Raw genomic sequence first — 15,808 nt, 5'->3', positions numbered from 1 at the left:
AACTCTATTACAAATAAAAATAACTGGGGAATTAACTCCTTCCAATGGAAATGGTGAGATTTCATATTACTTCCCCATCTTTCAATATTTGATTACTAAAACTTTGGATTCATTTTAAATACAAATTTTAAAAATACTCAGAAGCAAATCTGAAACTAAGGTCACTTTAAAAAGAAATTTTAAAAAACTTTACAAACCTTTCACATTTCAATTTTTCTTTAATTATTTTCTTACCAGAAATTATCACTTTTCTTTCCATACTACAATGATGTGTACAGCTAAGAGACATTCAGATTTTACAATTAAAAGAAAAGTACAAATCAGTCGATTTCTTATACCAACCTAATTGGTATAATGAAGCACGTCTTTTTTTTCCTTGAGGGAGCCTTAAGCCAAGATTGCCATCTAATCTTTATATAAAAGGTGTTAAAAAAGAATGGAAAGTATTTTCATTTCTCTGGATATACTGATCCCCACAGGTGCCCATTTCAAGAATTACAGTGCTGCTTGTTCATGTTTGCAGAATAACAGATCACATTACAATGGCACAGTCATTTTTAAGATTATCTTTTCTGATGATTTCACTTAACTCACAAAAGCCAGAGACAATAGAATACTTTCAGCCCAACCACAGGGATTTTTCTTGAGCAGATTTCAGAGCTGTTATTTTATGAATTATTAAGTGTAATTCATACCATACTAACTTGCGCTTCACAGAGGACAGAGTGTTACATGACTGTCAAGAAATCTTTTCCTCCCTTATCTTCAAGATTGCTAACTACTGCAAAAGACTTTTCAGTTTCTTCAACAGGAGGGCTGCTAGGTTAGGACGTAGTTCTTCCTCTGAAACTGTCCTTAATCACTAGTTGTATTTTAACATGACATCTTATACAAATTGTTGTGCATGTATTTGCAAAGACCACCTTTATGAACAACAGATATTGAGGTCTGATTAATGAATAAGAAAGTAATGCTAAGATTTATAAATCCAATATGCATTTATAAAGAAGCTCACTTGGGTGTGAAAAGGCTAACAAAACTACTAAAAAACTGAAAATCAGTGAGATCAAGAATTAGACTATCATAATAATGCTGAACCCTTGACAACACCTGAATCCACTCCAGTGCAATTCAGTTCAGCTGCAGAACAGAACCTCATCACATCTGACTAAAATCTCTGCTGCAGACCTCCAAACTTCTTATGTCTCAGAAGAAAACAGCATAAAAACACAATACAAAGTCTGCATAGGAAGAATCAAAGCCAGAAATGTTTAAGTACTGCTGACTACTGAGAAAGCTAGTTAAGTGCCTCTCCAGCAGCCTAGTATCTTACATCTTAACTGTAATCAGAGACTGCCATTGTTGTAGAGGCTGAGCCAAAACAATCATACTCAACCACCCATCATTAATCAACCACCCTTTCAGTGCTTTGTATTGGCCTGGAAGCAGTTCTTCTTTAATTAAGGTAGCATCAAACTTGTAGAAAGTTATGTTGATCTGATAGACTTTTTCTTTTTATTTAATCCATGGGTAATTGCAAAGTTCAACATAGAGGTGGTAAAAATATCAAAGTTATCCTTGGCAGCTTCAGTATGGTTATTGCAAACTCCAAGTATATTGATACTCTGTACTCTATTGATTAGATAGAATCTAATCAATTTTCAAATCTTAGCAATAACATGTTATAGGCTCATGTTAATATCAAAAATCAAAACAAAATCCACCTTCAAAGTACTTCACTAAAGAAAAACTCTAAGGAGGGAGAAAAGAAACAAGCAGAAATAGATTTATGTCAACTCCTCTATGTATCAGAAAGTATCAGAAGCACTGATAGGTACAGTGACTGTGTACACCAGCTGCCTCCTCTACACTCTCCATTTCATAGAGTCTAATCATCCACCATTTATGACAGTCTAAAATCTGCATTTGGTAGGAAAAAAATCATATAAACAAGTAGCAGAATACTTTCTGAACCTAGGGCTAAACAATGCAATGCTAAGGTATGGTGATAATAAGTGTTTCTGTACCAGTTTGGAACCAGATTATGCACTTTCCTTGTTTCATTGCAAACTGAGGAGATGATCAGCTGTTGCCTGAATGGGTAGAGTTCCTTGCACATAACTATCTGCAACACAGCTGTCTAGTTTCCTACCATAATCAATAGATTTGGTTATCAGAATGAATAAAATTTAGGATGCAGGTCATCTAACTCCTACCTGGTTATGCTGTTGCTTAATGGAGAACATTAATTATAGAACTCCCCTGTTCTATAACCTCTGTCAGAAATTATGACAGATGTCAGAGATGTAATAGCTAACTACTCACACAACCTTTTCTGCCAAAAGAGATGAACCTGTCTCAGCTGACCAGTTCTTTGCTATCTGTAATGTGAGGCTGTGATGAGCTGCTCAAATAGAGGCCCTCCAGCATACAGCCAGAACAAGAATCCCATTAAAGTCCTGTTCATTCCAAAACTGTCTCAGCAGAAGATGCTGGAGTCCTGGAGGAGGCTCTGGCTCAAAGGACTGAGTGACATGGCCATGGTCCCACGTCCTTCTGCAGACAAATGACTAATGTGTGCATTCATCCTCAGCACACCCTTCATCAAAACTTGGCATTCAAGTGAAGCCCACCACAGCCATAGAGCAGGAGCTGCCTAATGCGCTTAGGGACATGGTTTAGGAGTAGACTTGGCAGTGTTGGGTTAACAGTTGGATTAGATGATCTTTAAAGGTCTTTCCCAACCTAAATGATGCTAAATGAAACTGAAGTGGTATGGTAGTTCTTTGATACCAACTACAGCACAAGTAATATAACTCACACTAGCATATTCATTAATGCAGGAAAAATAGAAAATCTACCTAAGATGCCATAAGAGTCATTGATGTAAAATTATTAACACAGAAGAGATGGTTTCCCACTTTGTTGAAAATTGTTTATATGGCAGAGCCCTGAGAGCTCTGAGAGCCCTCTCATGAATCAGGACCCATGTGTGATGAACAAATTTAAAAGGCCATCTTCCTCCTGAGGATAGTATCTGAAGAAGCTCTAAAAAACCCCAAGAAAATCCACTAATGAGCTCCAAATTTCAAGGAAGACCCTTTCTAGGGCCCCTCCTCTAAATATTTTGACAAAATAGGCTGACAGGGTGCTGGATACGTGTCCTAGAAATTCACAATGGCAAGATCTTGGAGGATACTGGTCAAAAATGAGACCCTCATACTTGGATCTACTTTAATTGCTGAATTAGTAACATTCCTTACATCCTTTAATATTAATATATGTGCATACAATTACAATTCGTGCATCCATAACTGCCTCTCATTATAACACCATGTTGGGAATATGTAATTTTTACCATAAATTCTGGCCATTTTTTCTGCTTTAAAAGTCAGGCATACAACCTGGCTTTGTCTCAGCTGTGGTCATTTTCTGGTCAAGACATATGTGTAAATTTAAAATATTTTTTCTCTTTAAATGCCAGAGTATTTCATTGCTGAACTTCTCAAATCCCTGCTATATAATTAACTCATGAAAATGATCCTTATTCTGTTATAATTTTTTCACTTAGAACATCACCTTTTGAAATATTTTTCCCCCATCATGGTTACTTTCAAGTCCAACTATTAACAGCAAAGAGAACATTTTTCTTCAACAACCCATTGCCAGGCAGTACTTTTTGCCTATCTTAAAAGGCAGCTTATCTGTGATCCTGAGCCTTAACAAGAACTTCACTGGCCTTTTTAGTAGTACTGGGTGAGTATCACCACTATCACCAGCACTGTCAAGCTGGAGAATAAAAACAGCTAGTCAAGTCAATAAAAACAGCTGCATAAGAAATTAGGCTTACAGGAAGGACAAGGAAATAATCTTTTGACCTGAGGACCTGAAAAGTGAGATGCATTTACAGGCAAGGCCAGATTAGCTTCATGGCTGTTCTCAAAAAAGCGTAAAAAAAGATCAAGACAAATCACTCTCAGTAATGCATATAACATATATAGTGGAGTAATGCAGTTATTAATCTGAGATTGTTAAGTCATCCAACCAAGGTGTAGGGGCTGACAGAAGACCTTAACTGAAGCAGGAGACATCTGAAGTTCAGATGGTAGGAAAAAAACCTCTGGAATAAGGACAGTGGGGTATTAGCTGGAAAGTAATTGAATGTGATTTGAGAGGCAGGATGTAAATCTGAATGAAAAAGCCACCCATGGCTGAAAGAGATTTCATAGAAACACCAAATATCCTGTGATCAAGGAACCAATTTATTTCCTCAACTCCAACCCCTGAACAATATCATACCTTCTACATTTAAAAGGATTATGTTTATAGAAAACTAATCAACAAATAAATATTATTCATCCCATTTGTGTCTAGCGAGATGCTTAAAGAAGTGTGAAGGAACCAGGTAACAAACTCCATAATATTCTATTTCCATGCACAATCATTTGCCAGACCTATAACCAAAACAAACCTGACTTCAATTCTACATGACACACACCCTTCAAAGAATCAGTTCCAGGAAGGACAACTGCTAATTATTTCCAAATGTTTTGTTAGGGTTTCTATCTTCAAAACTCTTTGGATAACCTGGGTGATGGAATGATTCATTTCTAATGTTCTGTCAATTACTGGGGTGAATCCTTTCAGGCCAAAATAACCAGTGTAGTTACACAAATCACTGGCCTTGGTGGGGCTCCTCAGAGCAGGCAGCAATGCAAGATCAGTGTTTATAGCCTTACTTTATGTTATTTAAGGCAAGATGATTTATCCTGTCAAGTTAAAGACTGATGGTAAAACTACTTGAAGATAAATCATTGCTCAAGTATGTTTAGTCAAAAAGATGAACCCAGCAAACTCCCCCGTTCTATAACCTCTGTCAGAAATGATGACAGATGTCAGAGATGTAATAGCTAACTACTCACACAACCTTTTCTGCCAAAACCAGAAAAGCAAAATTCAATCAGGTTAGTCTATCTGTGAAGACATGTCAAATCTAGAGGGATTCCAAAATATCCTGCTGGAAAGTGTAACTACTTATTATCTCAATGAACTGATGGAGAAGATATATCTCTCTCCCATAACTACCAATGTTTATAAGTCCATTGTTCCCAAAATGATTCTCAATCCTCATCATCCATAATTTCTGTCATTGGCAATATGGGTTCAGCTAAAGATCAAATAAAAAACAAGAAATAGAAAATATTTTCAGAATACGGATTGAGGAAGAAAATATTTCAGGAAATAATATAGAACTTTTTGTCTGGATAATACAAAAGAAACCTCCAAAACCAAGTTTTTTGAACCTCTAGTTTTCTGCAACCAAGTATAAAAAATCTCACAGTCAAACTTGATGTTGTTTACTCAGCTGTTTTTCCTATACTAAAACCCTGTAGTCTAATAAAAAAAAGTATTATTTTTTCTAGACTTAACCATTACTGCTATAGAATGCTAAGTAACTGGTGGATTCAAAGAAGTTTGATATTAACTCCAATTACCTGTATTTCCCACCACAGAAAAGGACTATGTGGCCAAAATACCTTTGAATATTGTTAACTCAAACATGCAGGACGTCAGCAGAAATTTTGGTTCCACTAATTGGCCATTACACCCAAAATCTCCCACAAAAGAGAAATCCAGGAGTCTTCTTCCACATGGATCCATATTTACTATTTGCTTGGAATTCTGTGCAAATTCTGTCAGACTAGACATTACGTTTAACTAGATTTTCATACTATGTCTCTTTTCACCTATCTACTTTTTCACATGTATTCCTTCTCTCATAGTGCAGAATCTTTCACTATGTTCAAACAGTAGATGGAATAGATTTTGCAAAATCTGAAAGAGTTAAGGCAATTTACCAACAGCACCCCTCAATATTTATCTTTCTGCATCACTAGTGCTTCCAGTTCTGTTTGACCTGTGTGGTCATTCCGTATTTCCAGAGGATGATGATACCAAAATCTCTTCAATAATGCTACAAGAGCTACAATAGCATGTTAAACAGATAGAAATGACATAAAAATTAGACACATATTTGCTCACATTAACTTGATCTGTCTGTATACACATCTCTAGCATCAGGTTTGATTCTTTATCATTTGTTAAAATGTTATTTTTTAATACAACTGTTATTATAGATGCTGTTACTCTGAGCTGATAGTGCACAAAAGTAGTACTAATAATATTTTGCACTTATTTCTTCTAGGGTCACAGAACTGTTAAAGTTTATTTAGCAGTTGTTTGCCAAATGGTCTCAGGAAAACCTCCTTAGATTAAGTTTTACTTACCCAGTCTATTTTATCCACATTCCAATATTTTTTTAAGTCACGGAACTGCATTAGCATCCCCTTCAAGCCCACAACAATAATGCTTGCTAACACACACTGCAAAGACATAAACACAAAAGCCATTTACAGAGTTGCTAGTGAAAACAAATGCTGTTTCTTTAATTTAGCAGTCAATATCATCATTAAATTATAAAAAAAACTGGTAGGTGTTTAGAAAATGGGTTAAGCACAGGTGTCCTTGTGACAGCTGCTAACAGCAACAACCACCCTATCCCCATTTTTTTTTTTTTTTTTTTGGTGAAGGTAATCTACAGGCTGCCTAATTGAGAGAAAAATGACAGAAACCTCAGGGCTACTCAAGTCTCTTCCATGCATCACCAGCCAAATACATTCTGCCATAGTCTGAAGGACTCAAAAGCAAATCATCACTCAACTTCTATGCAGTGAAGAATTGTAACTCCCTCACTTCCTTTCCTTCCCCTATAGAAGGCCTCTAGGGCAAAGGTCCATTAATTTTGAAGCAAAAAAAATGTTTTTTTATTCTTTGACTCAGGAAGGAGATGGATGAAGAAATCATCTAGAGCCAAAAAGAATGGAGTACAAACTGATGGACTTACAGTGCATAGATGGGGCTGAAAAAGCATATTAGAAGAGAAATAAATTATCAAGAAAGCAAAAACCAAAAAGTATTTTTAAAATATGGGGGGGAAAGCCTACAGAAAACCAGTCAAAATTTACATATAATCCATAGGAAAACAAATGAAAGTAGGGAAAAAGTATAGGAAAAAAACCCAGGACATATTGTGTACCCTTCTTCAAGTGTCCTTACTTTGCATGGTAAAAATAAGCTATAAAAGGATCTGTGTTTGAAAAGTGAGAACTTTCATGACACCATGTAAACAATAGCACAAAGCAAGTTTAAAACATAGTTGAGTTAAAACTTCCTGTACATACATGGCAGAATTGTGGATAATTTTGGAGCTGTATTTAGCAGCTTTGACATGCCTCTAGTTAAAATTAACTATTAATTTGTAATACCAAAAGCTAGATATAGCTTATGTGAAAAAGATGCCACACTGCTTTAAAGAGTCTTAGCATAGATGTAATCCATGACAGAGATATAAGATTACTTTATAATCTTTTCGTAATTAAGCTTATATCACTATTTAAAATAATTTGTGTCATATTTATTTGAAAAGCAAAACTGTGTATCATGTGCATATCTGGAGAAATATCATGAATCTTCATTAATTTCTACCACACTTTGTTAATTTACAAATCCACAGCAACCTGGGTGTATATTTTTCGTAAACTACATGCCAAAAGTAAGCAGAAGAGAAATTCACTTCTATACTCTTATGTGATAGCCTATATATGTAACTTTATATGTCTAAAATCTCTATGTCTTATGCTGTCACCTCTGTACTTTATGATTTTGAGATTTATCATACCCTTACTATTCTTTTGGCCACTGAAATTAAATAGAGCTGTTTTAAATGTTGCACTGTCTTTCCCTGAAAGAAACTGTCCTAAGAAAATGTTTGACATCTTAATCTTTAAAAAGGTTAAATAGCATACCATAGGAAGCCAGTACAGCAGAGGTCCAATTGTGTAGATCACCACAAGAATTAATACACAAGAGATAAGGCAAGCCACCTAAAACAATAACCAAGAGTTGCAGATCATTCAGTCTAACAACAGCAAAAACAAAAGAAATTATGAAAAGGATTAATTTTAAAATATTCTAGGCAAAGTCAAGAATCAGGTGTTGAAAGCATTAGCTGTTAATGTATCTGTGGATTGCAGATGCATATAATTTCAATTTTAATCTCTGATTATTACCTTTAATCAACTACAGTGATAACATATTGAGAGATCTCAACATCTGTGCTTGACCCTGCTGCCAGCACACTGACACAGATCAGAGCATCACTTTCACATTTGGGTATTAAGTGGAACGTGTGTGTGCAATGTCTCATCCTAGAAGTTTCTCAGCACCCACTGTCACTCTGCAACTTATTTATAGCCATGCACCCTGTGTTGTACTAAATCACAGATCTGTCATAGCACTAAACAAGAATTATGTGTGCTATCATTTTTTCCACAAGAGAAGACTTCTAACTTCTTTTGTTGGGATTAACGCTAAAAGAAAACTATTTTTAAACCAGAAACCACTAACAATTTCATTTTAATATCAGTGTATTTACTTAAGAAAATGTAGGTACCATTAAAAATTATATTAAAGATTGTAAGTAATGCAAGTAATATAAATTCAGAAAAATATATGGTCTAATAATTACATATTTCTTCACAGTATACATGGTATTAATCTGATGGAAAATGACAGTAAAATTGCACTGTCCTATTCTGCTGTGAGTGCTCACTGAGTACTTCTGGTCTTATAAATATACAGTTCAGATTCACAGAAGGTTTTTGACGATAAGTAGGCAGATGCTCACTTTATTTTTATATTGATAATATGTTTCTTTACTAAAATAATTAGGTTTCATTTTAAGAGACAAGTTGTTAAAAACAAAACCAGACAAGTTGTTAAAACACTAGAAAATTAAAGTCATGGTGTACTTAAAAATACCATCAAGAAGGATAGACAGAGTGTTTACATAAAAAGGGACAGAAAATCTGCTGGTAAAGTCATAAGGAACTTTTCCCTCTTTCTGCCTTCATGAAGAGCAAGAAAAAAAGTGTTGATTCTATTTGAAGGACACTTCTAGTCCATGATAGAGTTCCTCGCTTCTCTTTTCTCCCAGGAAAATATATCACTGAGGAACAAATGACAAAACTGCAATCCAGGTATAGCCATTTGAGAAAAAAGAACTGCTCTGTGCCCCTGAAAGGCTCTTTGCATCTCTTCCATGTGCTATGCCAAACTGACTTCCCTCTAAGTTAAGGAAAGGCTTCTTTTTGCCTATGGCCTGACCAATATTTATAGGTGATCATCTTGTCATCTCCTCATTCTGTCTGGACAGCCACAAAGGAGAGCATTAAGCTGATGTCTTGTTTTCCAGGAAGGCAGGGGAGAGATTGTTATGCCTAATAAAACACCCTCATAGTGCCAGCTCATAACCACACTCTTAACTTTTGGACGTATGCACTGCTGTACTGTGAAACCAATAGATACACCAAGCAGATTTTTATTGTGTGTTTGCTGTCTTGAAATCAATTATAGTGGTTTCTTTTTCCATTTAATGTGTTGAATAACCTTTTATCAGGGTCTTTCCCTATATGTACCAGAGCTAACATGCCCAAGTACTCCAAATGTCTCAAGGTTATAGGTCTGCAGGTTACCTCAAATCTTCCATGGAAAAGCCACTACAGCATGATGCAGAACAACTGCAAATTGTACAATCAGTACATTAACAGATTACAGAAGAGAATGTCTGGGAGGATTACAGCTTGTTGTATGCAATAAAATTCAAATAAATACATGAAATAACTAATAGCTAAGTGGTAGCTAAAATATTTTAATATAAATACTTTTCAAGATTACTATTTGTTAGATTATTCATTATGATTAAGTGAGTTCAGAGTACTCTGTAGGATAATTAGCAATTATTTAACATGTAGATTATTGAAGTAAAGCCCTGTATAATTCCTTAATATTGTGGCATCTGCATGAGAAATAATTGCAAGGCATGGCTGAGGAGAAACTACCGATGGATTGTATTTAGTCTTGCACCTCATGAACATTTTCCTTGCAGCTAATGTCCTTTATACAACACAAGGCAAGAGAAACAGCTATAAAATGAAATTAGAATCATTGAATCATGGAACTGTTAAGGCTAAAAGAGACCTTTAAGGTCATCAAGTTCAACCATCAACCATGTTCACCATTAAACCATCTCCTCAAGTGCCATATTCACACAATATTTGAAACTTCCCGGGACGGTGACTCTGACGTTACTCTGGGCAGCCTGTTCCAATGCTTTACAACCCTTTCTGTGAAAAAAAATTCCTGATATCTAATCTGAACCTTCCCTGGATCAGCCTCCTCTTGTCCTGTCACTTGTTATCTGGGAGAATAACAATGAACTCCAAAGGACACGACATTGATCTGGCAGGCTGCCACTGAAGGGCCCGTGAGTTTCAGAGGAAGAGGCAATGCTCCAGGTGCCCCAGGTGGTTTTCCACCACTCTTGTTCACAGGCACATTTTGGACAGATGACAGGCTGACAGGGCCACAGTTATCATTCTCAGCAGTTACAGCCCCCTCTTTTCTGAGCTACAGTAATAACAGCTTGTGGTTTTAGATTCCTCTGTAGGAAATAGCAACAAACATCCTCAAAAATCTAAATGTCATCTCTGTGGGCTCAGTGTACACTGAGGGATAGGACAAGCACACCATGTCACGAGGCAGAAGCTGGGAGATTACTTGTGTTTTTTTAACAAACAGCTCTAAAGGTTACTTTCATTTTATTTTGGAAATCAGAGAGAAGATAAATTAAATCAGATAAATGAAATGTGATTTTTTTTTTCCTAAAACTTCAGTTTAGACTGTAGCATTAAATCCATTAAACACCATTAGAGGGCACTTTTGTTACAATGCTGACAAGTTTACATAAACTGAAAAGGCTTTTACGTATTTTCCTGCAGTCTGAAAACACAACTCCTAACTTCCTTGCTGCCACAGACCTTATACTGACTGAAACAGGTAAAAATTAATAAATGGGACCATTCTCTTTCCTAGGAAGACATCACTGATCAGATGCAATTTCATGCAGATTGTTAAAAATGACAGGGCAGAGGCATTTCCAGGAAAGAGGAAAAGGGAGGCTAGGAAAATGATAAGTCAGTACAAATTTCAGTGAGCAGAATCACAGCTTTAATTCTCTGACATCCTTCACTCTAAGCCTGTGCTTTTTGCAGCCTGTGTTTTTAAAAGACATCACCTGTGTTTTGGCTCCCGTGCTGTACAACAGTGCCGTCCGTCCCATCGCTGCAGCACTTGGTATGCAAAAGAAAAATGAAGGAATCACGTTGCTGAGGCCATGAGCCAAAAATTCCTGCAAAGTCGTTAAATAGAAGATGTTTTTTCCTATTGTGCTGTCATTTCAATGCCTCTTGCCAACAAAGGAGTTCCCTATGTAAAATTTAGCAATAATAAAGGATGGACACATTTTTGAGGGAAAAAATCCCACAGGTACATTGTAAAGGGTTTCCCAACAGAACAGATCTCCCAACTAATTTGAATGATAGAGCTGTTGAACCAGTTTCATCAAAAGCAGGAGGGACATTTTGTTCCCAGAATAAATGCTATTGCTAAATTTTGAAGATTAAGTTCAACCAAAATATTTACATCTTGATCCATGTCTGCTTTTTAACTGGCCAGAGCCCCAAGTACTGGTGTCTGGAAACTGTCCAGATCATTTCTGGTATATAGCTCACTGGAAGAAGACAGCTGCTGATTTCTCTTCCTTTAGAGCATGTTTTAGTGAAAGTGAAGCGTGGTAGCCATACTTATGCATGCTGTCCTTCATCACAAATGTATTTGGTGTTTGTTCACAGTCAAAATGCAGACATGTCTGAACAAAGGATTCACGGAACAAAAAGTGGAGAAGCCACCATGTATGTGCAGCCTAAGAAGAGCAGTGTTTTCTAAGGAAGTGTTCCACCATGGCCACTCAGCATCACAGACTTTAAGGAGCAAGTTGGTCTGCTGAAGAAAATGTGTAGGAAAATGGTGTTGTATCCAGCCAGGGAAACACCAGCTCAGGAGTTTGTGTTCACAGCACAGAACAGCACCCCCTTAAAGCTCACCCTGCAGCCTCACACACCCACAAGCCCCTGTGCCCAGCCCTATGCCTGTCCTTGAAGGCAGTACAGCTGCACCACCTCACTGCTCTCCTCTCATGGAGGGTTTGCTCTTTTGCTCCATTATTTGATGAGGACATACAAAGAGTTTCCAAGACTTCAGTAATGAACCTGTGTTAGCTACAAGACTTCCAAAGGTGCAGAGGGACACACAGCTTGCTGCATTCCATGGAATGCCTTGAAACAAAGCTGTGTGTCACCCTGGAGTCTGACCTGCACTAAGCTCAAAGCATTCTCCCTCTGCTCCTTCGAAACATGGCTCTGAAGCATCAATGGAAATTCATGGCCCAATGTATTCAAACTGAGAAATATTTCAGAGACCTGAACAGACAAGAATGTTCCCACTGTGTTTTGCAATGACATACGAGTGGTAAAGGACAGGACCTGATGTAGCAAGACCAGCCTGTGTAGATAGGGTGTTCAAATAGACCTCCAGCTGCCAAACAACTGGTCTTCATTCAACCCTATGCCATTCATCCCAAACCACTTAACATAAAGGTGGAGGCAACATTTTTATCACGCAGTACTAGTGCCAGTTATCTGAAATTGAGCCTTTCTTCCCACAGTGCTTGAATTAGCATCTCCATGGATTTCCAGCAGGCTTGGAGTTACCCACCCACCATGACAAGCACTGTAGTAGTGTAGAGACAGCCCACTTTGCTTAAGCACATCCTCTGCAAAATGGAGCTGGGAACAAAAAGCTCCTTTGGCTGTAAAGCTGGCAGCACTCTCTGAACCCACCCAGCTTCCTAGACACAAATAAACCTTTATTTCAGGTGAGAATTCTACTTTGCATAAATATAAATAATTTCTTATTACAACATCAGGTAAGTCCTGGGACTAAAAATACCTGGTTTTGGCTTAGAATTGCTTTTCACTAATGGTGGCTGTTTTAACATCATAGCTTATCTATAACAGCTCAACTGCCAGAGGAGAAGCTGTCTCATCTTAGAGCAGTGAAAAATGCATTAATACCCAAATGCTGCACTGAATGTAGCATTACAAGATTATCCTGAAGGATGAGCTTCCCCAAAAGGAGCAGTTCAACCAATGAGGGCATTCTGCAGAGATAATTTAAACAAAACTTGGGTGTTACTGTAAACACTAGAAGGTGTCAGGATGCTATATGGAACATAACTTTTCCTACTGGGCACTCATCTATAACACTTTCCCCAAAAGGTGATTTCAAGGCTCAGTGACAGTAAGGAGAAAGAGTTTTACCTGGTTGTCATCCACAGTGTATTTAAACTTTTTAGCAGAGCCTTGAGCAAGAGCTAGAGAGGCTACATAACCAACCAGTGCCACTCCAAAAGCTTCAGTGACTACTTCAGGCAGGACACTCATGGGTGGTGCTTTTGGTGATGGCAACCTATAAAAAATAAAGACAGTAATTTTTTAAAGACTTGATAAGTAGTCTCTATATACTTGCAATTTATGGGAATACCACAGAAACAATCTCTGCAGGAACAGATAATTTGTGTATTACTTGTAAACTTGTAAGGTGACATTTTTCAATAATTTAGATTAATAAGATCTCAGTCTGTTGGGAACAGCAGAAGAGAATTTGTAGAAGATGAAACAGTTTCAGATGGAGTATTCAATTTGAATACTTCAATTTGAGAAATCATAAAAAGATGATGATAAATTAATTCCATGACTGACAAATAAAATTAGCAACCATTCACTAATTTTATAATGTTCAGTAGAAGAGACTACTGTATGTTTTCTCCTTTATTAATATAGTTGGCTTTCCTGTAAAGTTAAATTTAAATATTTAAAAAAATTTGTATTCCTGTCAGTTACCAACAGTACAGACATTTATTCCATCTAATGGGGATTGCAATAAAACTACTCAAGTTATGAACCAAACTACCCCAGATTTTCTCTGAACTCTTCAGGAAGACTTTGGTCTTTCCAGAGCACAAATCACACTGCCTGAAAAGCAAACTGTGCTCTTGAGGTTTCTGATGCTCTCCACTGACAAGGCAGTTAGGTATTTCAGGTAAATGCCCAAAAATATGCAGGAATTATCCAGGCTCTGCTTCTGTTTTTCAACACTACTTGTATGAGGTTAGACAGAAAATAAATTCCTGATTAAATCTGCGCAAATACAGCTGACTTGTTCATTACACATAGAAGGGGCACACTTAGCCGTGTTTTAGTCTCAGATTTGTAGCATGCTCTAAATACTTAAAAACCGTTTTCTTTCTCAGAAATGTCCCTTATTTCATCTCTTTCAGTGCAAGCTGCCACACATGCACTGAAAGAGATGAAATAAGGGACATTTCCAAACGTGCTGTCTTGGACTCATACTTTGTGAAATTTAGGGAAACCCTCTTATATCCAAGCAGGAGATTACACAACAGCTGTGCTCTTCTATGCCAACCTGTGGAGTTTGAATATCTTCTCTGACATTTAATCTAATTTCTCTTTCTAGAAAATTATATTGATTTTTTTGGCCTTCTTTTCAAGGTCGTGGAGAAAAGTGTATCATTAGCTATAGTAAAAATGTTCTTTTCTAGATTAAGCATAATTAAATCTTTCACATTTTCTCAGAAACTGCATTTTCTAAAATTGCTATGTGGGTGGAGAGAATTCTGAATTCTGCTAAAATAACCTAACCCAACCCTCAGAAAGCAGTTTGTAATAATTTTGTAAAGAGTGTCCTGCCCTCCTGTCATACATCATCAAGTACTTAGTACCTACTTTTTATTTCACAAAGCAATAAAAGCTATGAAAATGTACAAGGATACATTTTTGTGATGATATCTATGCACATATAACTTACTAACATGGAATTGAGTTGTGAGAGAGTGTTTGAGGAGATAGAAAAAAAGCAGAATAGATTTTTACCATTTCTTATTTCAGAAACTCCTTTGACCTTTTCAGAGACTGTTCTCAGAAATAAAAGTATTTAAAAGCCACAAGATAATAAACCCACATTACCCTTTAGGAATATTTCCCACAACTTCTATCCCGTAGATGTATTCCATATCAGCATAGTAGCAAGCCATGGATGTAGCAATTATCTATTGATTCAAGCAGAAAAAGATGTTACATTTCTGTTCCTTCTGACATGGTCCCTATTATTGCCATACCTGAGCACATGGCGCCGTTCATACCTTTATCCTTAGATCAATCCAGTAAAACAGGAAAGTATCATCATGATTTTTTTTTTTTTTGCAAATGTGCAAGAGCGTCAAAAGAAACTAAGATTTGGACACAATAATGATGTGAGACTCTAGTGGAATTTGTACATTCTGTGTTAATGAGAGAGATTTGTATGGCTCTCTGCAAAGCCTCAGGAACCTTGGCAATCAGAGTCCAAAGCCCCTCTGTTCAGCACATGCCCCAGAGCACTGCCATTCATCTAAGCACCTTAAAGTAGCTCATGGCTTAGTGTTCCTGAGCAGTCTGATTCAGCTGGTGTTCTCTGAGCACATCTCATCCAGGCTGGCAGCGCTGACTTCAGCACAGAACACGGCAGAAGGGGCGTCTGCCTCTTGTTTTTGTGTTCTAGCAGGTACAAAGAGGGAGTATAAAGTTTGACCCTGAGGAGGTTCAAACTCATTTCCTGTATTTCAAAGGAGATGAACACACAAATCCCAATAGGACAGGGTTCCAGGCTGCAATCCTTAGTTTGCTGGTACGTTTTATCCAGTATTTTTAAGAAGGTAACACTGAGGCCAGGA

At 37.0% G+C, this 15,808-nt stretch overlaps 1 protein-coding gene across 1 annotated transcript in view; it reads right to left on the bottom strand.

Moving 5' to 3' along the window:
• Positions 1-15,808, bottom strand: part of SLC26A7 (solute carrier family 26 member 7) — a 68,186-nt gene that overhangs the window by 18,043 nt on the left and 34,335 nt on the right. Inside the window, exons 6-10 of the mRNA XM_059857044.1 lie at positions 15,063-15,145; positions 13,338-13,485; positions 11,195-11,308; positions 7,866-7,943; positions 6,288-6,383 (exon numbers count right to left, since the gene is read on the bottom strand). Coding sequence (XP_059713027.1) covers positions 6,288-6,383; positions 7,866-7,943; positions 11,195-11,308; positions 13,338-13,485; positions 15,063-15,145 — 519 coding nt within the window. The remainder of the gene's footprint in view (positions 1-6,287; positions 6,384-7,865; positions 7,944-11,194; positions 11,309-13,337; positions 13,486-15,062; positions 15,146-15,808) is intronic.

The sequence above is a fragment of the Haemorhous mexicanus genome, chromosome 1, assembly GCF_027477595.1.
Source record: "Haemorhous mexicanus isolate bHaeMex1 chromosome 1, bHaeMex1.pri, whole genome shotgun sequence".
Lineage (NCBI taxonomy): Eukaryota > Metazoa > Chordata > Aves > Passeriformes > Fringillidae > Haemorhous > Haemorhous mexicanus.
Note: the sequence above shows the minus strand (reverse complement) of the source record. Positions and strands in the feature narration are given on the sequence as shown.